Source organism: Podarcis erhardii, assembly GCF_964252035.2.
Source record: "Podarcis erhardii genome assembly, chromosome: 3".
Lineage (NCBI taxonomy): Eukaryota > Metazoa > Chordata > Lepidosauria > Squamata > Lacertidae > Podarcis > Podarcis erhardii.
In genome coordinates, this window is record NC_138507.1 from 19,326,826 (window position 1) to 19,353,981 (window position 27,156).

The 27,156-nt window shown below is 45.7% G+C and overlaps 2 protein-coding genes and 1 long non-coding RNA gene across 5 annotated transcripts in view; 1 reads left to right on the forward strand and 2 right to left on the reverse strand.

Moving 5' to 3' along the window:
- Positions 1-7,894, reverse strand: part of PUM2 (pumilio RNA binding family member 2) — a 62,733-nt gene extending 54,839 nt beyond the window's left edge. The window contains exon 1 of one of the 3 annotated variants that reach the window (XM_081856809.1): positions 7,876-7,894. The gene's annotated coding sequence lies outside the window, so the exon portion shown is untranslated. Of the gene's footprint in view, positions 1-7,665; positions 7,824-7,875 lie in introns of those variants that run through there. The other 2 variants (XM_081856810.1, XM_081856805.1) reach the window with 2 other exon arrangements.
- Positions 7,895-15,811: 7,917 nt separating this feature from the next.
- LOC309339515 lies at positions 15,812-16,725 on the reverse strand. Its single transcript, XR_014155433.1, has 2 exons — positions 16,610-16,725; positions 15,812-16,022 (listed from the first exon to the last, which is right to left on the reverse strand). It is a non-coding gene; the product is annotated as an uncharacterized lncRNA (long non-coding RNA).
- On the forward strand, positions 16,054-26,827 carry LOC309339176 (b(0,+)-type amino acid transporter 1-like). Its single transcript, XM_081857204.1, has 6 exons — positions 16,054-17,012; positions 21,050-21,183; positions 23,502-23,631; positions 25,425-25,549; positions 26,182-26,269; positions 26,444-26,827. The coding sequence occupies exons 1-6, from the start codon at positions 16,269-16,271 to the stop codon at positions 26,675-26,677; spliced, it is 1,455 nt and encodes a 484-aa protein (XP_081713330.1). The 5' UTR covers positions 16,054-16,268; the 3' UTR covers positions 26,678-26,827.
- The last annotated feature ends 329 nt before the right edge of the window (positions 26,828-27,156 follow it).

The following is a 27,156-nucleotide window of genomic DNA, read 5'->3' on the forward strand; positions in this document are numbered from 1 at the left end:
TCAGCCAATTGGAAGGCACACCTTGGAAGTCAAAACATTTTGGAAGTCGAATGGACTTCCGGAACAGATTCCATTTGACTTCCAAGGTACGTCTGTCTATGGATCTTGCCCACAGTCTTTTCTATCAAGTAACCATTAGGATTAACAAAAGCTGTGGAAACTACCAATTTATGACTAATCTCATTGCATGCAAATTATTTCACCACTAAAAGTTCCATCCTATTTTGGCAGACCTCTTGCCGAGTTGTTCCTACCATCAAGAAATTTCCACTCATGTTAAACTGAAATCTACCCTCCTGTAACTTAAGTCCATTATAGTTAGTTCTGTACTATAGGACAGCAGAAAACAAATAAACATACCCTGTTATTTCAACTTTTCTTCAAAGGACATTTTCTTATCTTCCTAACCACCTCTAAGCCCATTACAGTTTGTTTACATCCATCTTCAAATGCAGTGCCCAAGACTGGAGGATTACAAATGAGGTCAGAATAAAGTGCAGCCACTTCAAGACTTGGAAATTATAGTTCTATTAAAACAACCTAAAAATAGCATCAGCCTTTTTTGCATCCCCACATGTTGACTTGTGTTTAGCTTGTGATCAAATACAATCCTGAAATCCATTTCACATGCATTATCCTCAAGTCTGGGACTAAATATTCTGCACTTGTTTATTTGATCTTTTGTGTAATAGCAAAATTTTGCATTGGTTTCTGTTGATTTTCCTGGAAAGTCTCAGTCCAGATTCACATTTATTCTGAATTTTATTCCTTTTACTCTGTGGTGTCACCTATCCCTACGAGTAGGGTCACCTACTGCAAATATGATCAGGATCCTTCTACCTGTTCATCTAAGTCACCGCTGTTTAAGTTTCATAAAATGTTGACGAGTTTCGATTTCATAAAATGTTTAGGTTTCATTAAAATGTAGACGAGTACCAGGACCGAGCTCTCACTCAAAATTCTCTCTCCAGTTTTTTCTGGCACGGAGTACTCAAGAGACTAGTTTTCCAACAATATCATTATCTAACTCACATTTACCCAGTTTCCTAACTAAAATGTAATGAGAAAAATATACATTATATCCAGTTTTCCAACACCCTTTAAGCTAATAAAGAGAAAAATGCAGTTTGTGTGGCAGAATTTATTGTGAAACCTATGCCACCTTCTACAAACCACTACATTATTAACAAGGCACTTACTAGTTAATGGCTTTATAATTTACTCTAATATCTTCCCTGATATCAAATTCAGACTGGTTTGTGGTTTCCTAGATTCTCTTCTCCAACCACCCCTTTCTTAAACTGTCTAAATCTCCAGGATTTTGGCAACTCACGTTATTAGAATTTATCAAATATGGCAGAAAGAAGTTCTAAGAGTGCATCAACAAATTATTTTATTAGTCCACGATGCAATTATCTTACCCAGATCACGGGTTCAAGTGGCCCAACATTTTGTCCCCAACAGTGGCCATCACATGCTCCTGGAAAACCCACAAGCTGGGCATGACAACAAGCAGCTCCTACAAGCTCAACCCAGCCACTAGCCCCTATTGTTTGTCACCTAGAACCTAGAACTTAAATGTTGGTAGTTATTTTGGGCTAAACCATGTCTTTTCATGCTACATTAAAAAACCTACCCTCCTTCCACTTCCCCATCCTCCTAACGCAAAGCCAAGAGGCGTTGGGAAGCTTTTGCTTCCATTTTTAGCTCATTTCAACTGTCAACTACAGTGTCATTCTAACTAGGAACTGTAGTTAACATTATCTATTGTCGTAGTTTAAACAATTCAGCTTCACAAACTACAGTGTAAAGTTGGCTTATTTTAACCTAACTCCACATTGTTAAGAGTTTGAAGAAAGGAAGAGGAAATGCACACATGTGGAAGGGAGCTCAGCTTGTTCACATAGCACTAAACAAGGGCTAGTGCTAAATCCATTACTAGGATCAGCTTACCTGTTGAGTTTTTATCACAACTATTGTACTTTCCATTCAAGTGTTGAAGACTACTTGTTTCTGTTTGCATTGTCTCAAGTTCTTTCCCAGAAGGGAGCAGTGTCACCTACTCAAGGAAAACACTCATTCCCAAATGCAGGCAAGCCTCTCCACTGGCAAAGCCCAGGCACTAGAATCCAACCACTCTTACTGCCGGCCAAACACTCAAGCACTTTTGCCTTATCAGATCACAGCACAGATATATGAAGCTGACTGAACTGTCATTGCACACAAGAGTTCCACTACACTCCAAATGGGTTTATTGCCAGAGTCACTGAAATCTCTCACCTCCACAGAGAGTTGGAAGGCCAGGAAAGAGTACTGGCAGAACACTGAACTGGCACCGCTCAGCTTTCTTGTTTCCTCAAAACACCTACTTGTGTGCCCAGGTCAGGGTGTTCCAGCTACAGGCTGCTTGCCTATTATTATCTCCACAGGTCCTCTCCCAATGGAACAAGACCTACCAACACACAGTACCACAAAGGAGATCCATGTCATTATGGTCAACCGTAAGCAGGATGCTCCCAGCTGTTCCTCTATGGTATGTTTTCCAAGCAGGCTCCTCACAGGTTATGTGCGAAAGTTATGTCAAAAGTGAATATATTCCTAAATGGGAGTGTCTTAAAGGTGCTAGTGCTATGACTTTCCCATGTGCATTGTTCCTTTCTTATTCGGGATTGGTAGCTAGGGACACCTTTTCCATCCCCAGATGCAATCTAGCTTCAGCTGGACTCAGGGTGGGACACGTAGCTTGTTACTACCAGTGGCCAGAGCCAGAGACCCTCTACTCTCTGATCAATCAGGTTCCCAGGACTGCAAGAGGACATGCCACTCAGGGTGCACTGTGAAGTAAGTGCTGATACAAGGATGTATAGAAGCACCCAGTTTAGAGGGTGAAAGCATCAGTCAAAAGGTGTACGGGACTATTCGGTGCTCATGCATATTGGTTCAGATGTTCCTGAATGTCAAAGTCCCTTTCCTTTTCTAGTGATACCTGGATTTGAACACAATATCTCCTGCATGTGAAATTTCAGCTGCTTTTCCAGGGCTCCTCTTACAACCGAAAGGAACCTGGTGTTCATAACTGGGTCTTGACATTGGCAGCCCAATGATATCTGTTTCCTGCCTGCTGGCTGACCAGGCAGGCACTGTTCTGTAATTTTTGAAGAACTGCCTCAATTTGAAGGAGATTCCTCTTGTGTCTGTATCATGACTGTTGCTAGACAAAGCATGTGAACAGTGAGGGAGCCATTTTCTCCCCTATCCCCACCTGGAGCTACTGCTCCAATCTCCTGTTTCCCAACCCCATGTGACAGGAGTGAAAAACCTGTGGCCTTCAAGATGATGTTGGACTGCAACTCCAAATAATCCCTGACCACTGGTTGCACTGACTGGGTCCGATGGAAGTTGCAGTCCAAGAACATCTGGAAAGCCAAATTTCCCACCACTGCCCAATGCAGTGAATTGCTGCAGATGTCTGCTATCAGTGTGTGGTTGTGGCATACCATGGTTTCTGTCTTGGTTCCTCCTATTCTTCCTTTGGCAAATATTTATTTTCTCCCACAGTGTGTCTTGAATCCTGGGAGCGAGGAGGGACATGAGTCCTCTCTGCAGATCTCCTGCCAATGGGACAATGCAGGTACTATACTCAGCAGCCTGTCCTTCATTCCCCTTGTGTGTGGTTAAATGCAATTATTTTGAGCAGTATGCAACATAATGAGACCCAAACACCTGCCTGAGGAGGAATGGCGACATCAGTGTGTATGGATTGGTAGAAGACTGTCCTGAGACATGTATCACCATCAATGCACTGACTCCCTCAATCATAAGAGTGGTATGGGGGTCAATACTACAACAACCCATGATTAGTGGATACTGGCAATATTGCCATAGACAAAATATTGCTCAATTGTATGTTATTCCATGGTGCATTTTCCAGAGCAGTTTTTTCCTCTCTCATGTATGGGGCTGACCCCATGTAAGATGCAACGGTAGCTGCACCAACATAGCAATGACTGCTCACTCTCACTCCCCAGCATGAGAGGCATATAGGATCACACCCTGAAAATAGTGTTTCAATGTGGACTAGAGAATATGCCATGTTTCCTATAAAGCTTAATCCAGAAAACAGCAAGCATGAGGATGTTTCCACAAGAGGCCTTTCCCACTCTATTCCAAAAAAGCCATTTCCCAGACTGAGAACAGTATGCAACAATACAAGTGAACACTGGTACAATGTGGCAATTCCATGCTATTGTGGATGGTTCCTAATGAGGCTTTCTGAGGGGCTCATGAGATTTCAAAGGAAGATGGAAGGGAAGTCCTTTTGCTTGAGCATCCTTATACTTAAGCTTCTCCACATATATTGGTGTTAAGTTTAGGAAACATCTACAAAGACATTAAGTGCCACCCATCTAGTTCAGATGTTTATGGAACAAAGTAGAGAACCTTTGGACTATGGGCCAATCTTGGCCAGTGAGGCCATTTTGCCCAAACCAAACCTACCAATTTACATTATTTATGACATTACATAATGGGCAGAGATAATTTCTAAATCAAGAAGGCGTTTGTTAAAACAAAGAAAACAAACATCCGTTTTAGCAGAGGATTTCACTGCAAACACGTTCCCTGCTAAAACAAAGGCTCCTCCACTCTCCATTTTTGCAGGAAATTCCTCCCCCACTGAGAGGGGAGAAAACAGTCCATTGTAGGCATGGCCTGCCCATTTCAAAGTTGCTGCAGCAACAGTAAAATTTTAGGCTCTTGGTGCTGTTTGCTTTGCCCCTGGACAGACAGGCTGCTCAAGTGTGTAGTATCAACTGTTCCCTTTCTTGCTGCTCATTTCTGAATAGTTGCTTTTGCCTTCTGCATACTGTGCATTCCTTGGGGCAGCCAGTCAGTTGGCACTCTCACTCTCGCCTCTCGGTGTGCACCAGAAGCAGGAAGGACTCAAAAAGTATGCATATGTATTTGGGAAGGAAATTAGAAAAGCACTCAGGTAAGCTCCTTTCAGTCTCTTCCATTGTTTTCTGTGGCAAAGTAGTGGGCGGAAGGCACAGAGGTTCCTTCATTCCAGGAGCTGAAATGTTAGAGGCCTTCTGAGAAAGCCGCCTCACTGTCTCCAGAAGAATTTTTTATTTTTATTTTTGCATATAGGTCATAAATCCCTTTCTGATTCAGCAGCACCTTGCAAGTTGTTTTGAAGTCTGTACTTCAAAGCACCTTGAACATGACCTCATCATGACATTTGATTGAGAGGTGGGTGGCCCCACCCACCTGTCAAATTTGTCCCACAGGGTTGATTCTGATAAGGATCTGTCCCATGGAGCCAAAAAGATTCACCACCTGCCAGAGAATCAAAGCTATTTATTTATTTTAAAATATTTCTTTTAAACTCTGGAATTTTACCTTCCTATAGAGTATCACTGATCTAGAATTGGGAGGAAAAGTATTCTCAAAACTCATTACAGTGTTAAACACACTAGAACATATGCTTGTTTATCATGCTTAATAAAAATGAACAGGCTGTCAATTAGCCCTCCTCAATATACAACAGAAATATATAATGCACTGATAGGTCTGAAAAGTTGCATGCTCCAATATAATTTGCTGCAGAGGAAGTCAACACTTAAACTCACATACCCTACCTAAAAAAACTGTTTCCTTAAAGACTAAAAGGGGGGAAACGCTGTATGTGAAACCACATTTACCAGAATGTATAATCAAATGTCAGTTACTCATTTCATGCAAACTGCTTCCTCATACAGATACTATATTTACATTTTTTCCTAAGGCACATTATTCAAACCTTCTACTGAACAAGAGAAAATCTGCCTGTATGACCACCACGTGTCTTGCATATCCGACTCTTTCCCTTTTTTCTACTCAGCATCCTACCATACCTCCAATAACCAAACTTGTTCACAGATCCCCCACACTAGTTCCTGTTTTGCTGACTTCTCTTGCGGCCTTCACCACACTTCTTGCTGATCCTCCCACAGAGACGTGCTAAGTTTTTCTTCCCCAGACACCAAAATAAGTTCACCTCACAAATTCTTCCTAACTAGACTAATTTCCAAGTCACCATGTTCCAGATTCCCTGTGGCATCTCTTTGGCTGGCCTTTCAACAAATCCCAAGGACTCACACTTTAAGCCACATGGATGCTTCCAGCAGACCCAAACACCTTCTCAAGTGTCTTCCAATCAAGAGAATCCCATCAATTTGTAACCTATTTCCTCACCTGGAATCATGTGTACACTATACAAGGGGCATCCAGACTCTTTCTTCTACAGGGGGAACTGACAATAGGCATCGAACCAACAACCCACAGAACCAGGATTACTATGTCAATGAATGTTTTAAGACATACTGTGCAATACGTCTACAATAAGACTTTGCACACCCTCCCCTAGAGCCAGTGTAACAGAAGAATGTTCCTGTTTACCATCTCCACCTCTTTAGTTGCCATTTCCCTTCTGTGCACCCTTTTGTTACATCTCTCTCCTTTCTCAGGTTACCAATCCATCAAATATACAGTCCCCTGGCTGGAAGGGACCAACACCACAACAAGCACCCATCCACAATACCCACTTTCCGTAAAACACCCCACGGTTCAGAGCCTCCTCGCTACTACCTTAGTCCCACAGCAGAAGGCTCACCAAATTAGGCTGAGCGTGTCAGACCAGTTTCTGCAGGCAAAGATTTAACCTTTTTGCTTCGTGCTCTTTGCTGTGGTTAACAGTCCTTTGGCTGGCACCTCCAAAAAAAACCCTCTCGCCTCCTTGCAGCCCCACAATAGCAGGCCTTCAAACACGATTGGGGGGGGGGCAAAGCTACACCAACCCTATTCATTCCCCTAACCCTCTCTGTTAAAGAGGAGAAACTGAAATCCTTCTCCCCCACCCCCCAATACCCAAAACAGGGGGGGAGGGAAATCCCTCTAACAACCCCCCCTCTTTCACAACACACTGCCCCACCCACTTCCAAAATTATCTTTCTCGCCTGTCCCGCGCTCCCCGCTTGGCAGAGACGAAGCAAAACGAGACGTTTTAAAACGGAGAGGGCGAAACAAAACAAGCAGGGGACGCGGCTGCCCGGATCAGGACACGGCAGCCCGCCCGCCGTGCAGACGTCGTCCTCAGCACCATATTGACTCCTTCCTCTCTTTGCTTCCAAGCAAGCAAGCAAGGAAGCACCACACCCACACAGGCGCCCTCCTTTCTTCTTCTCCTCCTCCTCCTCTCTCCCCACCCCGCTTTTCCCTATGGCTTCCCCGCCGCCTCCAGCAGCGAGGGGCCTGCCCGACGGGCCTAGTGCTCGCCAACACAAAGGGAGGGCCGGAGAAAGAGGTTGGTGTGGGGGGGGGGTGGAGACAGAGGGCACCGAAGACGTGCGCTCAGGCCCGGAGCAGCTGCAGCAGCAGCAGCAGCAGCAGCGGCCTCTTCTCCTGGTCTGTCTGTTTTCTCCTCCCCCCCCCCAAAAGAAAATAGTCCAATCCCCGGGTCTGAAACAATAGGACGTGGGTGAGCGACCGTGCGGCGGGCGAGGATAATAATGGACTCGCCCTCCTGCTCCTCCCTCAATCGCGCTCCCCCTCCCCCGCCGTTCCATGGGCCGTTCCATCCCCTCCCCCACCCACCTCATCCCATCGCCTCAGCAGCCGAATACTCACGGGCTAGTGTGCCTGTAACGGACACACGGGGGGGGGGCGGGCTCCCTCCTCCTCCTCTTCCTCCTCCTCCTCCTTCCTCCGGGTACACCTTCACCTATAATTACCCAACCACCCCGTCGCCTTCCCGCCTCCCCCTCCTCCTCCTCCCCCCGCCGCCGCCGTCGTGGTCCCTCCCCCTCCTCCACCCTCGCCGCCGTGAGGGAGACTCACAACAACATGGCGAGCGACTGAGAGAAAGAGAGGGACGGGCATAGACAGCGGCAACGGCGGCGGCAACGGCAACGCGCTACGGCGCATGCGCGCCGCCGGCCCGTCCGTCCGTCGACGCCGGGAGGGAGGGAGGGAAGGAAGGAGGAAAGGGAGCGTCTCGGGAGCCGCGTGCGTCGCCGCCCAACGTGCGCGGCGCGGCGCGCGCTTTGCGCCTGCGCACAAGGCGCGAGAGAGGAGGAGGAACGGCTTCCCAAGCACAAAGGCATTGTAAAACCAAAGAGGTGGTGAAAACGAGGCGGTGCTCAATACTTCCGGTTCTCTGTGGGCACGTCCAGCGGGCATTCGCGTTCCCAGGACCCGTTGCAAATCCTAGAGTTGGGAGGAACTCCCCCTAGGGTCATCTAGTCCAGCCCCCTGAAATGCAGGAATCTCTGCTAAAGCACCCATGACAGGTGGCCATCCACCCTCTGCTTAAAAGCCTCCAAGGAAGGAGAGTCCGCCCGAGGGCGACCGTTCAAATGCATGGGAACGGTTTGGGGGGCGGGGAGGCGGGGACTCCAGTAAATGCAATGCACTTTCTCAGTTGCGGTTCTTTGAAACCGTCATGCTCAAAACCAACACCGAAACTGCTCATGGGGACTGGCCCACTCATCAGGCAAGGTGAGGCGACTGCCTCGGGCGGCAGCGTCCCTAGAGACGGCAGATCCAATGCTGCCTCTACAGCGGCCCCATGGCGAATAGGAGGCGCAGCTGGTCTCCTCCGTCAGTTGTTCCCATTGTGCAGCAAGCCCACAACTGGTGTTCAGAGATACTGTATACTTCCTCTGAAAATTTAACTCTCATGGCTCTTAGGAGAAGTTTCCATTGATGGAGCTGATGTAGACAGAATGACTTTAGCAGGGCAGGGGTGTGTGGCCTGAAGTACACACACACTTTCCAGAGGCAACAGACACCACTGTTTCCATATAGCTATGATATATAGGTCACAGTCAAGGTCACAACCCACCTCTGTTTCCTTGATGATGAGATCTGAAATATACTCGGAGTCGAGAGTGGATTTCATGCTCTTTATTTGCAACTCAGTACATAACAAGATCTGTACGGCCGCTTCCGTTTCATTAACTAATAAAGTCAGGGTTTGTGGTTGGTGCAAATCGTAAACTGCTGGCAATATATGAGTGTACTACAAACATCGTAGGGACGCGGGTGGCGCTGTGGGTAAAACCTCAGCGCCTAGGACTTGCCGATCGCATGGTCGGCGGTTCGAATCCCCGCAGCGGGGTGCGCTCCCATCGCTCGGTCCCAGCGCCTGCCAACCTAGCAGTTCGAAAGCACCCCTGGGTGCAAGTAGATAAATAGGGACCGCTTACCAGCGGGAAGGTAAACAGCGTTCCGTGTGCTGCGCTGGCTTGCCAGATGCAGCTTGTCATGCTGGCCACGTGACCCGGAAGTGTCTGCAGACAGCGCTGGCTCCCGACCTATAGAGTGAGATGAGCGCACAACCCTAGAGTCTGGCAAGACTGGCCCGTACGGGCAGGGGTACCTTTACCTTTACCTTTTTACAAACATCGTAGCAAATGGATTCTTTCTCATACGGTTGTCTTCAGCAAGTGACAAAATTTGTGATCATATTGGTCTGGCTGGCCCATCCTCTCTAGACTGAATGAGCCAACGCTGTTCCAATCCCATTAAAAAAATCATTGCATATTACAGCCAGCTCTTTACCAGATGGATAGCGCAACAGCTTATGGGGTCTGTAATAAATGCTTAAAGAGAGCTCAGGTGCCTTTTCTAGAGAAGTTCTTCAGTGCTGCTTCAAGCAAGCAAGAGGGATTGTTGGTAAGTTAGGCAAAAAATTGCTGCAATGGTTGCTGCAGCAACTCCACAGAGATTTTACTCTGAGGTGTGATCTTAGGCACAGGAACTACGTACTGTACCTTAATTCATAGGATCATAGAGTTGGAAGGGACCCTGTGGATCATCTAGCCCAACCCTGTGCAATATAGGAATATGCAGCTGTCCGATACGGGGATCAAACCTGCAACCTTGGCGTTATCAGCATGTAACCAACTGAGCTTGCTTTTATTTTGTACATCACAGGGTGTAAACCATGTACCTCTGCTGTATATTCCCAGAATGTCATTTCTGGTAGGAAAAAAAGAGCATTTATTCAACCCCTGGAATTGCCAGGTAGGGATGGCAAAAGATTCTATGTCTGAAACTCAAGAGAGCTGCTACCAATGAATACTGAGCTAGACAAACTGTTCCTTGGTGACCCTCCAGCATTGCTTTACTCCAGGGGTCAGCAACCTAAAGCCTATGGACCAGAAGCAGCCCGCGGAGGTTGTTTGACCGGCCCACGAGCCACCCCCGAACTGAGCTGCCTGCTAAACCACTGCGCTAAACCAGCACAGCGCAGTGCGGGGACTTGCTTCCGCAGTGCCGGAAATCGCGTCTGCGCAGACGCCGAAAATCATGGGCAAGCACGATCCAGCCACAAAGGGATCTCCGCGGGACCAATCCGGCCCAGGCAAGATAAACCTTGCCAACCCCTGCATTACTCAAACATCTGCTTTGTTTAAAACAGACATTTCCCCCACTTTCAGTGTCTTCTTTTCTTACTTTACTCAAAGTTCTCCATCTTCCATTTCTCAGCTGCATCATGTGAGAGAGATAAAGGATGCTGAGCACTCTTATATTCCATAGTGCTTTACTCAAACCTCTGCCATTGTTTAAAACTGTCATTTACGTCCCTCCCTGCAGATATTTTAAAACATGTCTTTCCCCCTCTTAGTATCCCACCCTCCTCACTCCCATGTCATTGTGCAACTTGCCTTCTCTTTTCCTCCCCTCTCTCCAGCCCCGACTGGGGAGAGTTGTGATGCAGCGCTATAGAACTTCCAAGGGGAGCTGCGTGGCGACAGCCTTGCATTTTTATGTATGTAGGAAAATAAGTCATATCATTATACATGAAATAGTGAGTCAGCATTTCACAGGACAAATTGTCAGATGTGGTGTTGTTGATTAAATGGTGGAAGAGTTCCTAACGTGGCTGCCGTTATCTTTCAGCAGCTGTCTTTATCTTGGTCACAGCGAGAACAAACGTGCATTCCTATTCCAGGACTCTACAGAAGAAACGCAAGAGGACAAAATTTAAAAATGTGAAACCACACCTTATGTCATATGATGTTGTAAACAAAATCTGCCCTTCTTCCCTTATAGGGTATCCAAGAGCCCCTATAGAGTCCTTAAGTGGGTTCGCTTTCGGTAGGAGAAAATAACAGAGGCCAACCAGAGAATATTGAGAAGCAAAGCAGCTAGCAAGCCTGATCTTTATTAAAGCTGTTGCAAGAGGGTGCTCCCCTCACACGCAGGAGAAAGGAGGAGGACCCAGAACAAAGGTGTGCCTGCTCTTATATAGACATTTTAAATTCCCTGCCCTGGAGCTCAAGACCACCCCTCCATACATCATACATACATCACAGAAGGGGTGTAACCCAAGACCACCCCCCACAAACATCATACCTACATCGGAAAAGGCGGTCTACAACAGAAAATTGAATGTTGTTGTTTTTCCTGTCTGCCAGGTTATCTGACAATGCCTTATCTGATTGCCTTTCCTGGTAGTCTGGCCATTCCTTTGAGATGGTGATTACCCAATTCCTGAGACAATGGGAAGGTGCCCTCACCCCCTCCCTCCTTTCAGAGCAAACATTTGGTCAGTTGGGGAGTCAAAATGGTTTCAGGATAGTCTTCCAGACATGTGGTCCACATATCTATGTACGTGCTTGGTTGGTACATTTATGAACATTTATTATATATATAAGACCTTAATTTTTTTTTTATTACAATGAGAATAGAAGGAAAGGCATAGAGCTGCAGGAGAACAAGGGCTGACAGCAGATGAACTTGTGCACAATAGGCATGGTGGAATGAACAAAGAAAGTTAGAAAGCCTTAAATGTAAGGGGAAAGCATTGGAGCCAATACAGAAGCCAACATTGGGCCAATAAAAAGTTATAAATAAAAGCAGACCTATATCCCCACTCAGGTATGAAACTTACTGGGTGAAGGGGGAATCCCTTTTTCAGACTAACCTACCTTGCAGGCTGTTCCAAATATAAAAATCATGTATTATACACTATTTATTTATTTATTATTACCTTTATATTCCACCTTACCTCCAAGGAGCTCAAAGAAGTGCAAATGGTTCTCCACCAAATATATCCTTACAACAACCCTGTGAAAGACTGTAACTGGCCTAGTAAACTTCAGGGCTGACTGGGAATTTGAACCCTGGTCTCTTACCACTACACCACAGTGGCTCTTTTGGAAAATACTTTTTGGTGAGAAAATACTGCTGAGCAACAGGCCAAACAGGCCCAGAGGAGGTTGTCTCCCTCTTACCGGAGTCTACGGCTGCTTGGGAGGTGTCCAGAAGGAGAGGGCTTCAGAGGGATAGAGGGGCCAGCTGCTACTCCCAGCAACATCTAGGGCAGATTAGCCTAGATGAACTCTGTTGTGTTTTGACTTTTGTGAGTAAAAGCTGATTGCACTTCACACCTCAAGTCCGTTTCCTGACCTATGGGTGAAACTGCATTCCTGACAGCCCCTTGAGATAGCTGAGATAGCACATAAGCAACACGGCTAGGAGTCATTGATAGCCTTATCCTCCAGGAACTTGTCTAATCCTCTTTGGACGCCTTCCAAGCTGGTGGCCATCATTACTTATTGTAGAAGCCATCCAAGTTGGTGACCATCATCCCTGAACTCTGGCTAGGGCTGATGGGCGTTGGGAGTCCAGTAACGTCTGAAAGGCCATGAGTTCTGTTTTAACTAAATAGGCATGCCTATACACCTTTAATTTGAAGGTATATATGACACACGCGGGTGGCACTGTGGGTTAAACCACAGAGCCTAGGACTTGCTAATCAGAAGGTTGGCAGTTCGAATCCCCGCGACGGGGTGAGCTCCCGTTGTTCGGTCCCTGCTCCTGCCAACCTAGCAGTTCGAAAGCACGTCAAACTGCAAGTAGATAAATAGGTACAGCTCCGGCGGGAAGGTAAACGGCGTTTCTGTGTGCTGCTCTGGTTCACCAGAAGCGGCTTAGTCATGCTGGCTACATGACCCGGAAGCTGTCATGTCACAAACGCTGGCTGCCTCGGCCTATAGAGCGAGATGAGCGTGCAACCCCAGAGTTGGTCACGACTGAAACTAATGGTCAGGGGTCCCTTTACCTTTATGACACACACATAGTACAGTGGTACCTCGGGTTACATACACTTCAGGTTACATACGCATCAGGTAACAGACTCCGCTAACCCAGCAGCCGCTGGGAGAGATCATCAGGAGGTTTGGGCTGGGTGTTCATCAGTATGCGGATGATACCCAGCTCTACCTCTCTTTTAAATCAGAACCAGTGGGGGCGGTGACGTCCTGTGTGAGTGTCTGGAGGCGGTTGGAAGGATGGATGGCGGCTAACAGATTGAGGTTGAATCCTGACAAGACAGAAGTACTGTTTTTGGGGGACAGGAGGCGGGCAGGTGTGGAGGATTCCCTGGTCCTGAATGGGGTAACTGTGCCCCTGAAGGACCAGGTGCGCAGCCTGGGAGTCATTTTGGACTCACAGCTGTCCATGGAAGCACAGGTCAAATCTGTGTCCAGGGCAGCTGTTTACCAGCTCCATCTGGTACGTAGGCTGAGACCCTATCTGCCTGCGGACTGTCTTGCCAGAGTGGTGCATGCTCTGATTATCTCCCGCTTCGACTACTGCAATGCACTCTACGTGGGGCTACCTTTGAAGGTGACTCGGAAACTACAACTAATCCAGAATACGGCAGCTAGACTGGTGACTGGGAGCGGCCGCCGAGACCATATAACACCGGTCTTGAAAGACCTACATTGGCTCCCAGTATGTTTCCGAGCACAATTCAAAGTGTTGGTGCTGACCTTTAAAGCCCTAAACGGCCTCAGTCCAGTATACCTGAAGGAGCGTCTCCACCCCCATCATTCTGCCCGGACGCTAAGGTCCAGCGCCGAGGGCCTTCTGGCGGTTCCCTCATTGCGAGAAGCAAAGCTACAGGGAACCAGGCAGAGGGCCTTCTCGGTAGTGGCGCCCGCCCTGTGGAACGCCCTTCCAGCAGATGTCAAAGTGATAAACAACTACCTGACATTCAGAAGACATCTTAAGGCAGCCCTGTTCAGGGAAGTTTTTAACATGTGATATTTTACTGTATTTTTGGTTTTTATATAAGCCGCCCAGAGTGGCTGGGGAGGCCCAGCCAGATGGGCGGGGTATAAATAATAAATTATTATTATTATTATTATTATTATTATTATTATTATACCTCGGGTTAAGAACTTTGCTTCAGGATGAGAACAGAAATCGTGCTCTGGCAGCACAGCGGCAGCAGGAGGCCCCATTAGCTAAAGTGGTGCTTCAGGTTAAGAACAGTTTCAGGTTAAGAACGGACCTCCAGAATGAATTAAGTACTTAACCCGAGGTACCACTATAGTCATGTTTTGTAAATTCTGGTTGCTTTACTGGTTAAAGACCAGTAGATGGCAACAGGTGGCTGGTACAAAGGAAGTTTAGCTGCAACCACAGAATCTCTATGGGATGTACGGATGCTTTTTTAAAAACAACAAAACCAGAAATAGCTCTTTTTAAAATGCGGGATGCCCAACCTTTTAGGTTTTGGCCATGCCTTCATTAAAAGGTGCAAAAGGTCATAAACAGATAAAGATCACATGCAAGTCACTGAGTTCATTCAGAGCCATCATGACGTTCAAATAATCCCCATGCAAAATGATAAACTCACATTCTTCCCATGGTACAGCCACTCTCCAGAAACATGAAAATAGGATAGGTCAGAGATGTCCAACCGGTTGACCGCGATCGACAGATAGATCCCTGTGAGATGGTGGTTGATCGTGGTTGATTGCGGGATCATTATCAATCGCTGGGTAAAATAGCTGTGGAATAAATCTCTCTCCCCCCCGCCCCTCCGTTACGTAAAGTGGATGGTCATTTGCCGTCTGCTGCTGGCAGCTGGTGAGACGATAGTTTGCTTTAGTGCTGGATGTGTTTTTTAGCGGCAGATTTATATGTCATTCCCAGCGAATTATGTCATTCCCCCTAAGAAAAGCAGGGTAGTAACAACAACAACAACAACAACAACAACAAGGTATGAGGTTACACAACTCTGTTCTACATAAATAAACAAACTTCTTGAATGTGTTGTGCTCGTTTTTTGGTTGCTTCTTATTTGTCCAGTTGACAAACTTGTTTCATTCATGTGTTCAGACATAAAATGGTGTTCAAACAAAAATGTTCTTTTATTTTAATGTTATTTATTTTATGAAATATTTTAGATTTTTTAATGTATGCTTTTCTAACTGAAAGTTTCTTTGAGACATTTTTATAGTAAGTGACAAATAAAGGTAATTAATACTAACAGAATAACAATAATCTATATCTGTGGTCACATCCACGCAGCACATTTAAAGCATTTTGAAAGCACAAAGTTTTCCTCAAAGCAGGGGTAGGCAACCTAAGACCTGTGGGCTGGATCTGGCCCAATCGCTTTCTCAATCCGGCCATGGATGGTCCGGGAATCAGTGTGTTTTTACGTGAGTAGAATGTGTCCTTTTATTTAAGATGCATCTCTGGGTTATTTGTGGGGCATAGGAATTCATTCATCCCCCCCCCCAAAAAAAATATAGTTCAGCCCACCACATGGTCTGAGGGATGGTGGACCGGCCCACTGCTGAAAAAGGTTGCTGACCCCTGCCTCAAAGCCACCTGAGAACTGCCATTTCTTAAGGGTGCTGGGAACTCTAGCACTGCAAGGGATAAACTCCCCTTCCCAGAATTCTTTGCAGGAAGCAATGTGCTTTGATGTATGGTGTGTAGTGAACACAACCAACGACAGAGCTGGCTGTGAACTATCCTCAAATGGCTTTTATTAATCAGTCACAAAGAATAAAGTACAGGGAAGGTGGCAGCTTATCTGTCGCCAATCTCACCAGAAGCAGGAAGCACAAAACTCACCAGCCTGTGAGACCCAAAAGAGAGAGAGAGAAATCCTCTTGCTTTTTTTTTTTTTGCTTGCACGATAGGTCTCAAGATGAAGACATCAGCAGGGCCTGTGTCAAAACGAAACAAACGCTCTTGTCTCCCGCCTCCTTGTAATTCTCAGCAATTCTTAAAACAAGCCAATACGAGGAAATACTTCAAGGAACTCAATTGCCAGAGTCACACATGGCAGGACACTTTCTTTCTTTCTTTTGCTGGCTGCATATAATCATTAACTTAGAAGGGAAAGCTCTCTTTTTATTATTTCACTGCTGTCACATGCTGATTCTCAAGAAGCAAATTCTACTAGTTCCATCATGGGAAAGGGAAGACCAAGCCGACCAGGTCCAGCCAGCGCTCAGCCGAGCACAGCCACGGAGATGTTGAAACTGAAGCGAGAGATTGGGCTGGCCAGCGCAGTGTCATTAATTGCTGGCACTATGATCGGTTCGGGGATTTTCATGTCCCCAGAGTGGGTGCTGCGTAACATAGGCAGCCTGGCCGGCAGCCTCATCATCTGGGCATCCTGTGGCATATTGTCCACTTTTGGGGCCCTGTCCTATGCTGAACTGGGAACTTTAATTAAAGAGTCGGGAGGCGAATATATCTACATCTTGCGGACCTTTGGCTCCCTCCCCGCTTTCCTCTTTGCCTTTACCTCTGTCATTGTCGTGAGACCCGCCGGCGTGGCGGCCATCTCCCTGAGCTTTGCTGAATACACTGTGGCCGCCTTTCATCCTGGGTGCCCTTCGCCCCAGGTAGCGGTCAAATGCGCAGCTGTGGCCTGCATCCTGCTTTTAACTCTCATCAACTGCCTCAGCGTCAGGCTGGCCACCTCTGTCATGAACGTCTTCACGGTGGCCAAGCTGTTGGCGTTGCTGGTCATCGTGGTGGGAGGCGTGGTGCTGCTCGTTCAGGGGGAAACACATCGTTTCCAGAATGCCTTTCAAAACACAAGGTTGGAAGCCGGGGTTATCGGGATTGCGTTCTATCAAGGGCTTTGGTCTTTCGATGGATGGAACAACCTGAATTATGTGACTGAGGAGATTAAGAAGCCGGAGGTGAGTGGAGAATAGATAATTGATGATAGATAGATAGATAGATAGATAGATAGATAGATAGATAGATAGACAGATAGATAGACAGATGATTGATTGATTGATTGATGACAGTTGATGGATGGATGGATGGATGGATAGATAGACAGATAGATAGATAATAGATAGATAGATAGAGAGAGAGATAGATAGATAGATAGACAGATGATTGATTGATTGATTGATTGATAGATGATGATGGATGGATAGATAGATAGATAGATAGATAGATAGATAGATAGATAGATAGGTGATAGATAGATAGACATAGAACACTGAATTGTTTATATTTTATATTGTGTGTATGTGTGTATTTGTACAGTGGACACTCAGGTTGCGAGTGTGATCCATGCAGGAGGCACGTTCGCAACCTGCAGCCGTCGCAACCCGCAGCGCCACGCCGTGTCTGTGCATGCGTGGGTTGCGATTCGGCGCTTCTGCGCATGTGTGACCACCGAAACCCGGAAGTAACCAGTTCTGGTACTTCCGGGTTCTGGCGGGTCCGTAACCCAAAAAACCGCAACCTGAAGCGTCTGAAACCCGAGGTATGACTGTACTTAGATTGGCAGATTTCACACCTAGAGTTGCCATATAGCCCACGTGTCTGAGTTTTGCTTGCATTCTGGACATGCCAGTCGATAGCTGGTTGGCCTATTTGTGGGCCTGGCTTCATTTTTAAAACAAAACAAAACAGCAAGTAACTAGCCCTTATGAAGCCAGATCAAGGAGCAGGCATGTCCCTTTGCATCTCCAACTTATCTAGAAACCCTTTACTATCTAAGCATGTATTTCCTGTAATAAACTTAGCCTTCTTATTTTTTATATCAAGAGATTGGGTGTGATTGCTTTAGAGTTGCATCCCAACACAACACAACAATGAGAGAAAGAGAGCCATTAAAAAAATTTCTCTATAATCTTGAAGACAAGGGGGAGGAATGGTGCTTCATTTTTCCAAATCAGGATTCAGACACAGACCAGACACAAAATGGACAACCTTCTGACTGAATCAGGCTGCTTCCAGAGTGCCAGATTGGGATCTGGACCACGGAAGGTGCACAGTTCTAGTATATATACCGATTGTTGTGAAATTATGCATATATAAGAGCCATGCATACCTAGGCTAGAAAAGCATCTTAGGCAGTGGGTTTCTACACATACACATAGCAAAATGCTCACCAGTAATCTTGCATTAAACCACAGAGCCTAGGACTTGCCGATCAGAAGGTCGGTGGTTCGAATCTCCGCGACGGGGTGAGCTCCTGTTGCTCAGTCCCTGCTCCTGCCAACCTAGCAGTTGGAAAGCACGTCAAAGTGCAAGTAGATAAATAGGTACCACTCCAGCGGGAAGGTAAATGCTGTTTCTGTGTGCTGCTCTGGTTCGCCAGAAGCAGCTTAGTCATGCTGGCCACATGACCCGGAAGCTGTACGCCAGCTCCCTCAACCAATAAAGCGAGATGAGCGCCACAACCCCAGAGTCGGCCACGATTCGACTTAATGGTCAGGGGTCCCTTTACCTTTTTAATCTTGCATAATGTTGTACTCTGGCATACTGTATTTGAAATTTCACTGACACCCAATGTGCCTGTAGAAATAAAGTGTGACGTTACTCTAGCTAAAACTCTTTTATCCATTCAATTCAGTCGGAATTCTCACTTACCTGGGTGGATTCTCTGAGTTATAGATTACTATACTTGTTTTCAGACAAGTGTGGTAGCATTTGATTCAGTTATGTTACCTTGATGGCTTTAATTTGTAATGCATCACTTGCGTATCTCTGTGCTGAGCACATTCTCATGAGTGGTTATTTCTGGGTTGTATTATTCGACATGCGCAGCAGACTTCCGCTTTTGCCGGGCAACTTTCCACTCCTCTCTTTTTCCCTACAGTTCCATGTACCCACAAAAATCAGCTCCAGAGGGTTGGGGAAGATGAGCAAATATTGGAGTCATGTAGGGAGAAGACAGCGAATCTGCAGGAGTGGAATTCTGTTCACACAGAGCTGACTACAGCTCTAATTTGTTTTACATGCCATCATTTTCAAACATTGCAAATTGTTTACTTTCAGCCCTGGGCTGATAACTTTGCTCCCTTGTTATCTTGTTTTTGCTGTTTAGAGAGATGCGATGGGAGCCTCCTTAAATGAGAAAAATGGTTGGCAAACTATGGGGTTCCTGAAATTTTGCATTTATGACATGAGATGGCAGCACTCAGTCGCAAGGCATACAAATATCGGAACAAAAATTCTCAGTTCACAAATCGTGAATCTATGCATTGCGGCTTTCCAAATGGTGTACAATAGCAGGGGTCAACAATCCAAGGTCTCAGCTGAGATTTGAAGTTCAAACTTGTAAAGTGCACCTTACAGCTCTGATACGTGTGCAAACTGAACATTGATACTTTTTACCACTTATAGCTTAAATAGCAAGCAAAGTCTAAGGTTATAGAATGCCTAGTTTTTAGTCAATCAGTGTCAGCTTTCACTATTCATTTTCTAAAGATGTGCAGATTATACCATCAGCTAAGTAAGTGATGATGCAGATGCATTTGCACTAAAGGAGAGAGTGGAGGAGTGAGGAAATAACTATGATCCGTTCAGGAAAACAGATACTAGTCCTACAAATCCAAAATTGGACAATACAATAAAAATGTCCCAAAACAGTGAGCAAGCTTTTGAATTATCCTGAGCTCTTAACTGGTTTAGATTTTAAGCCAAGTGGGTGCATCTGCACTGTACCTTTAAACCAGTATGATACTACTTCAAACAGTTGTGCTTTCCCCAGATAATCATGGGAACTGTGGCTTGAGAAGGGTGCTGAGAGTTCCTGGGAGATCCCTATTCCCTTCACAGACCTACAGTTCCCAGAATTGACTGCTAGAAGTAAGTCCTCCTGTCGTCAATGAGATTTACATAAATGTAAGTGTGCCTATCAGCTGCAGTGCTAGCTCAGTTGGTAGAGCATGAGACTCTTAATCTCAGAGTCGTGGGTTTGAGCCCCACATTGGGTGAAAGATTCTTGCATTGCAGGGGGCTGGCCTAGACCAAGGGTAGGCAAACTAAGGCCCAAGGGCTGGATCTGGCCCAATCGCCTTCTAAATCTGGCCTGCGGACAATCCAGGAATCAGTGTGTTTTAGGGACGCGGGTGGCGCTGTGGGTTAAACCACAGAGCCTAGGACTTGCCGATCAGAAGGTCGGCGGTTTGAATCCCCGTGACAGGGTGAGCTCCTGTTGCTCGGTCCGTGCTCCTGTCAACCTAGCAGTTCGAAAGCACGTCAAAGTGCAAGTAGACAAATAGGTACCGCTCTGGCAGGAAGGTAAATGGCATTTCCGTGCGCTGCTCTGGTTCACCAGAAGCAGCTTAGTCATGCTGGCCACATGACCCGGAAGCTGTCTGCAGACAAACGTCGGCTCCCTCGGCCTATAGAGCGAAATGAGCGCGTAACCCCAGAGTCGGACCTAATGGTCAGGGGTCCCTTTACCCTTTACCTTTAAGTGTGCTTAGGCATGTCTGCTCAAAAGTAAGTCCAACTGAATGCATTAAGACTTACTCCCAGGTAAGTGTATATGGGACTGCAGCCTTAATTATGCAGTCTACCTATCTCTCTCTAACATTATAAAAGTATGACCTCCAACTAGTGAAAATGAGCAGTTTAGAAAGGACTGAACTGTTGGAAGCTTTCTATCATCAGTAGTTTGTATATGCTTCTTAGTTCCCTGGATCCCGCAATCTCCTGGCTTGTATCAAATGCCTACCAAGCTCAGAGTGGACCCATTTAAATTAACACAACTTACTGATGCTCCCTAATTTCAGTGGGTTTACTCTGAGTTTAAAACTTGTTGGATACAGCTCTTTGTTTGGGGGCCTTTGGGGGAAACAACTCTAACACTCTCACTCTCTCTCTCTCTCTCTCTCTCTCTCTGTGTGTGTGTGTGTTCAGTAAAAAAGATCAAATATAGAGGCGCATATCAGTCCTTGTTTGCTTTTCTTTACTCTTTCTCCAGGTGAACCTTCCAAGGGCCATGATGATTGCTATTCCTCTAGTTACCTGCTTCTATTTGCTGGTAAATGTGAGCTATTTTGCAGCCATGACTCCTGCCAAACTTCTGTCTTCAGGTGCTGTGGCCATTACGTGGGGGTGAGTGACGCTCCAGAGCTCTGAAGACTTACCTACATGTTCACCCAAAGCAACCCAATGTTATTCATTCTGCAGTTCCTGCAAATCGACGTTCAGCTGCAGGCTGAATGAAAGTGGCTTTTCTGTTACCACTGCACATCACCCCACATTGTTGCAACTAATCAGGAAATAGTATTTTTCCCAAGTGTGTCAAGTATCTACTCTCTAGTATAGAATCCTGGAAGAAATGCAGACATGGGTGCAAGAGTCATCCCTTTACTGCAAGGAATTACACCTGTGAAATAGAATTCCCTCTCCTTGTTCTCCCCCATTTCCCTCTGCTTCCCCTAAAGCTTCTCCAGAAGATGGGGGGAGACACAGAACAGATTTTTTTGGGGGGGTGTCACAATACTTAGGGGTGAGAGGGAGAGGAAGTCCTGTTCCACAGGCAGAAGTCCTTGTGCTAACAGGATGACTTGGTTGGATACAAGCAATAGTTAAGGCTATTTCAGGCTTTCAGGTTTCCCTGAACTTTCAGTCAGTCGAAATAAAATAAGTTTGCACAACCAAGTTGCATCAGTTATTACATGCCTGTGTTAGTATGCATGTGTACACACACACACACACACACACACACACACACACACCTTTAGCTGCTGCTGTCTGGAAAAAAGCAGCAAAGCATCCTGCGTCACCCTGAAGATGATCTTTTGTGTGTGTTTTACGAGTTTTCCTGGAGATGATCCCTGCTGCACAAAGTGGGCAGTGAAGGTGTTGGGTTTTTACATAAGCCTGAGGTCTGAGTGTGCATGAGACGCTATTGTTCTGCAAAGACAAAAGAAGTGAAATAGTCAATTGCAAAGCATCAGTTTGCCTATATATAGGGATCATCTCAGAAATGTTCAAGCCTGAACTGGTGTTCAGTCTGCGCATTATCAAACTTGCCCCGCATAATGCTTATGATGCATCTTTTTATAGAGTTTATGTTAATACCCATTCACATGATGAATATATACTGAGACAAGTGACAAAGCTCATTTCACTGTGTCAAGACAACTTTTCCATGCACCGCCTTCCCTATTACTCCAGATTAACAAGTTATTTGTTACCGTTCTTCTCTGTTACAGTTCTCTGCCCCACCCCTTTAAAGTCTTACAGCCTCTTCTGCCTGATTAACCTTGTCATTCCAGGGAGAAGGCAACAAGGGGGTAGAAGAACTAAATGGTGCATTCAACAGAACTGGGTATCTCCTAGATCAGATTAGGGTGACCACTTAAAGGTAAAGGGACCATTAGGTCCAGTCGCGGCCGACTCTGGGGTTGCAGTGTTCATCTCGCTTTATTGGCCGAGGGAGCCGGCGTACAGCTTCCGGGTCATCTGGCCAGCATGACTTAGCCGCTTCTGGCGAACCAGAGCAGCGTACGGAAACGCCGTTTACCTTCCCGCTGGAGCGGTACCCATTTATCTACTTGCACTTTGACGTGCTTTCGAACTGCTAGGTTGGCAGGAGCAGGGACCAATCAATGGGAGCTCAGCCCGTCATGGGGATTCGAACTGCCTACCTTCTGATCAGCAAGTCCTAGGCTCTGTGGTTTAACCCACAGCGCCACCTGTGTCCCTCTTGTGACCGTTTACACATTATCAAAAAGAGAGGAAACTTGTCACCCAAAGAGAAAACAAAAGAGGACGCAAGATTTGCACATAATTTGTCTTTGCTAATTTATAGGCGTAGATGAAAACTCATAACCATAATTTCAGCAGAATAAAATGCATCTAACTTCATCAAGGGAGACAGATCAGGTGAGTTATGTGCCTGAGTTAGTTTTATGATGTTAGCCACCCTGAGCCCGGCTACAGCCGGGGAGAACAGGGTACAAATAAAAATTTATTATTATTATTTGAAGGCTGTCATCTTGGTGCTGCTAATGACAGACAACCTCCAAGGCCTCTGTCTTCCTCCTTAAGGTTCTTAATTGGAGCTGGACCAGACAGGTCTCCAAAGAGAAGACTCATTATTTATGAATTTTGCACTAATATGTGCATTTTCATTCTCATCATATCCTAATATATGCATTTTGTACACATTATTTGTTTGCAAAATTGCATTGTGAAATGCAAGGATGTGCAGATCTTGAAGGCTATCTGTGTTTTTATTTGCTGATTCTTCCAGGAAGTGCAAACTAGGAAGCTTTACATTAAAATTGCCTCCACTCCTACTGACTTGCCTTTCCAGTAATACCTACTGCCACATTAGTTGAGTGTGTCGTTTAACAAAATAAGGCTGCTGCTTTCCCTTCTTAGTCATACTGTCATAATCCCTTCTCCATCCCCCTTTTTAGGAACAAGGTCCTCGGTAGCTGGGTCTGGCTGATGTCATTGTCCGTTGCAATGTCTTCGTTTGGATCAGCGAACGGAACGTTCTTCAGCGGAGGCCGCATGTGTTATATTGCAGCAAGAGAAGGCCACATGGTAAGAGCTGTGAACCCACTGATATTCCTGTGTGTGTGTGAAACAATGGTTTAGTCTCTTACATCCATTGCAACGCAAGCCAAGCGAAACCCATCTCTTACTATTACATGTATGTTTGACTCTTCTGTGTAATGTTGTGGTCTGATGCCAGACCCTACAGAGAAGGCAGGTCAGGAGTAGCAGCACCATGGAGAGCTCAGAGTGAACAGACGTGAGCCCTTTTAAACGTCTGCCTCCAGGCTTTGCCCTCTTGTGACTAATTTTATATTCTTAAAGGGGCAACCGTCTGGCCTAAAGATGGGCACTCCTCTTCCATTCTCTAGCCTCCTGTGTGGTGTACTTTCTGTTTCGCTGGACTGGTGAGATTCTGTGGGGAGGCATTATGGTCCATAGGCTCAGGCAAAGGTGCCTGTAAGGATCCAGGCTCTGCCCTGCAAAAATAGGAGGTTCTTCTGATTGCTCATGTTTGTCAGCCTCGGGCTCAGGCAGGTTCAAAGCCCTGCACCTGGTCTTACTACAGTGGTACCTTGGGTTACAAATGCTTTGGGTTACAAACGCTTCAGGTTACAGACTCCGCTAACCCAGAAGTAGTACCTTCTGTAGAGCCAGTGTGGTGTAGTGGTTAAGAGCGGTAGTCTCGTAATCTGGGGAACCGGGTTCGCGTCTCCGCTCCTCCACATGCAGCTGCCGGGTGACCTTGGGCCAGTCACACTTCTTTGAAGTCTCTCAGCCCCACTCACCTCACAGAGTGTTTGTTGTGGGGGAGGAAGGGAAAGGAGAATGTTAGCCACTTTGAGACTCCTGAAAGGGGAGTGAAAGGCGGGATATCAAATCCAAACTCTTCCTCTTCTTCTTGGGTTAAGAACTTTACTTCAGGCTGAGAACAGAAATCGCACAATGGCGGCGCGGCAGCAGCAGGAGGCCCCATTAGCTAAAGTGGTGCCTCAGGTTAAGAACAGGTTAAGAGCGGACCTCCGGAACGAAGTAAGATCTTAACCAGAGGTACCACTGTATTTAGCTGGAGCCTCTGCCTTGATAGTCGCTGGACTCCTGGGTCATGACAATATTCTGTGGACTAATGTGGCTGCCTATAACCAGCTAGGGCAGCAGTTGCAATTCTTTTTTGCGGGGAAGGGACCTATATAAAAGGCTAAAAATACGAGACATTTATGAGGTGAGGAACATACTCTGATTTTCCTTCCCTTTTTATGTGATTGCTCACATATTTTCTCTTTTGTAAGAGAATTATCACTGTGGTAGACAACCTGTGCCAATAGTCTAGTAGTAGTAGTAGCAGCAGCAGTAATACCCCCCATCTGACTGAATGCACCAGCCACTCTAGGAGATTTCCAATAAATACTAAAGCAAAATAAAATATAACATTGTGGTTTTCTTGTGCACGCATATGACATCCCTGGTGCCTTGATGTGGTTTCTCTTCTGATCTGACTAGATGGCCTTTGGGATCTCTTCCAACTCTATGATTCTATGATTCAATGGGCTCCCATTCAAGTTAAGTTTCCGGAGAACCAGGATTTTTTTATATTAGGCCTGACTTTACAGGCTGTTGGGTAAAACAGTGACATTCAAAATGAAACAAACGTATAGCAACAGAAATCATCTGGTGGCAATTTCTGTTTATTTCTCTAAGTTCAACAGCCACGTTTACTGCTCTTTTCCTAATCAGAGTTTTGTGTTTGATCTTTGGAGAAAGCTCCGCTGAAGTGAAGGAGAAAAAAAATGACATTTCCAACGTGTTGATGATTGTCTTGTACTTTGTGCCTTCATTTTCAGCCAGACATTCTATCCATGGCTCATGTAAGTTACCTTACACCTTCTCCTGCTCTAATATTCACTTCTGCTGTGTCGATAATTATGGTTATAGCCGGAAGCTTCAGTCAGATTGTGAATCTTTTCAGGTATGTATGTTTAGTATTCTCATCACTCCATGGGTTTCTCAGTATCATATTAATTCTATTTTTGCTTCCACAGCCTTCTCTCCCCCCCTTTTGTTTTAAAAGCAATGAAAGAATGGATAGCAACTTTTTAGCCATTCATTAATTTCATTAAGCATGCCAATGCAGTACAACCATAAAAGCAACACCAGTAAAAAGAAGAAAAGTGAAAGTGAAAACAATTTCAAAAAATCTCCTCTGAAAAGCCTTGTGGGAAAAGGACGGTCTTCAAAGGATAGCAAAAAAGATAGCAGAGGCAGGGCCTGTCAGAGATATAATGTGAGCATGTTCCAAAGACTCAATTCCTACATTACATGGAACAGACTGCCTGATGAGATCTTTGAAAGATGTAGAAAGCAATGATTGACTGGTTAGATCACTCTCACCCATTTAAGCCGTGTGCATGAGAGAAGGAAATAAAAGTGTGTGTGTGTGTGTGTGTGTGTGTGTGTGTGTGTGTGTTAGTGTTACTGGACTACAACCTCACTTGACTCTGACTGTTGGCCATACGGACTGGGGCTAAACTGCATTGGAGCCCTACAATGCCAGAAAGGCTCAAGTCTAGAGTAAATGCTACTAACATTATTTCTGCACAGTTTTACAGCTTGGCTTTTTTACGGGATAACTGTCGCTGGTCTCCTGTACTTAAAGATTAAGAAACCAGAATTGCCAAGATCTTACAAGGTGAGACTTTAAAAAGAAGACGGCTTAAACACACTATGTTCTTGATTAAAGAGAAAAATGGCCCTCCAGATTTTGTTGGACTACAACCTGCGATTAAAAAAAAAATGTGTTACCTGAGGGGGTCCTTCTAAAAGATATGACTATAATTTTTTTATTAAAAATCTTTTTACACAGGTACCAATCATCATACCAGTAGTTTTTCTGATGGCGTCTATATACCTTGTGTTGGCACCCATCATTGACCAGCCCCAAATGGAGTTCCTTTACGTCATCCTATTCATTTTCAGTGGGGTCATCTTTTATTTTCCCCTGATTCACTACAAGTACCATCCCACCTTCTTAAGAAAATTTACTATGCATTTTCAGCTGTTTCTGGAGGTTGCCCCAACTGAAAAGAATGTGGACTGATTCAATAGTCACATGCCTGCTTTGAGAGACTCATGGCAAAGTCTGTATATCTGGTCTGAACTGTCGGTCTGAACATTTGGGAAACCACCACAAGCTACCACTGTTTCCAAAACTGGAGAGTGACCTGGATGGTTCTGAAACAAGCTTTGTAAATTGTGGTGTGTGTTTTTGGGTGTGCGTATGCATACATGCATACACACACACACACACACACACACACATTTTCCCCCATCCACTATAGTCACTGATATTTAATACAGTGGTTAGGGACGCAGGTGGCGCTGTGGGTTAAACCACAGAGCCTAGGACTTGCCGATCAGAAGGTCAGCGGTTCGAATCCCCGCAACGGGATGAGCTCCCATTGCTCGGTCCCTGCTCCTGCCAACCTAGCAGTTCAAAAGCACGTCAAAGTGCAAGTAGATAAATAGGTACCGCTCCAGCGGGAAGGTAAATGGCGTTTCCGTGCACTGCTCTGGTTC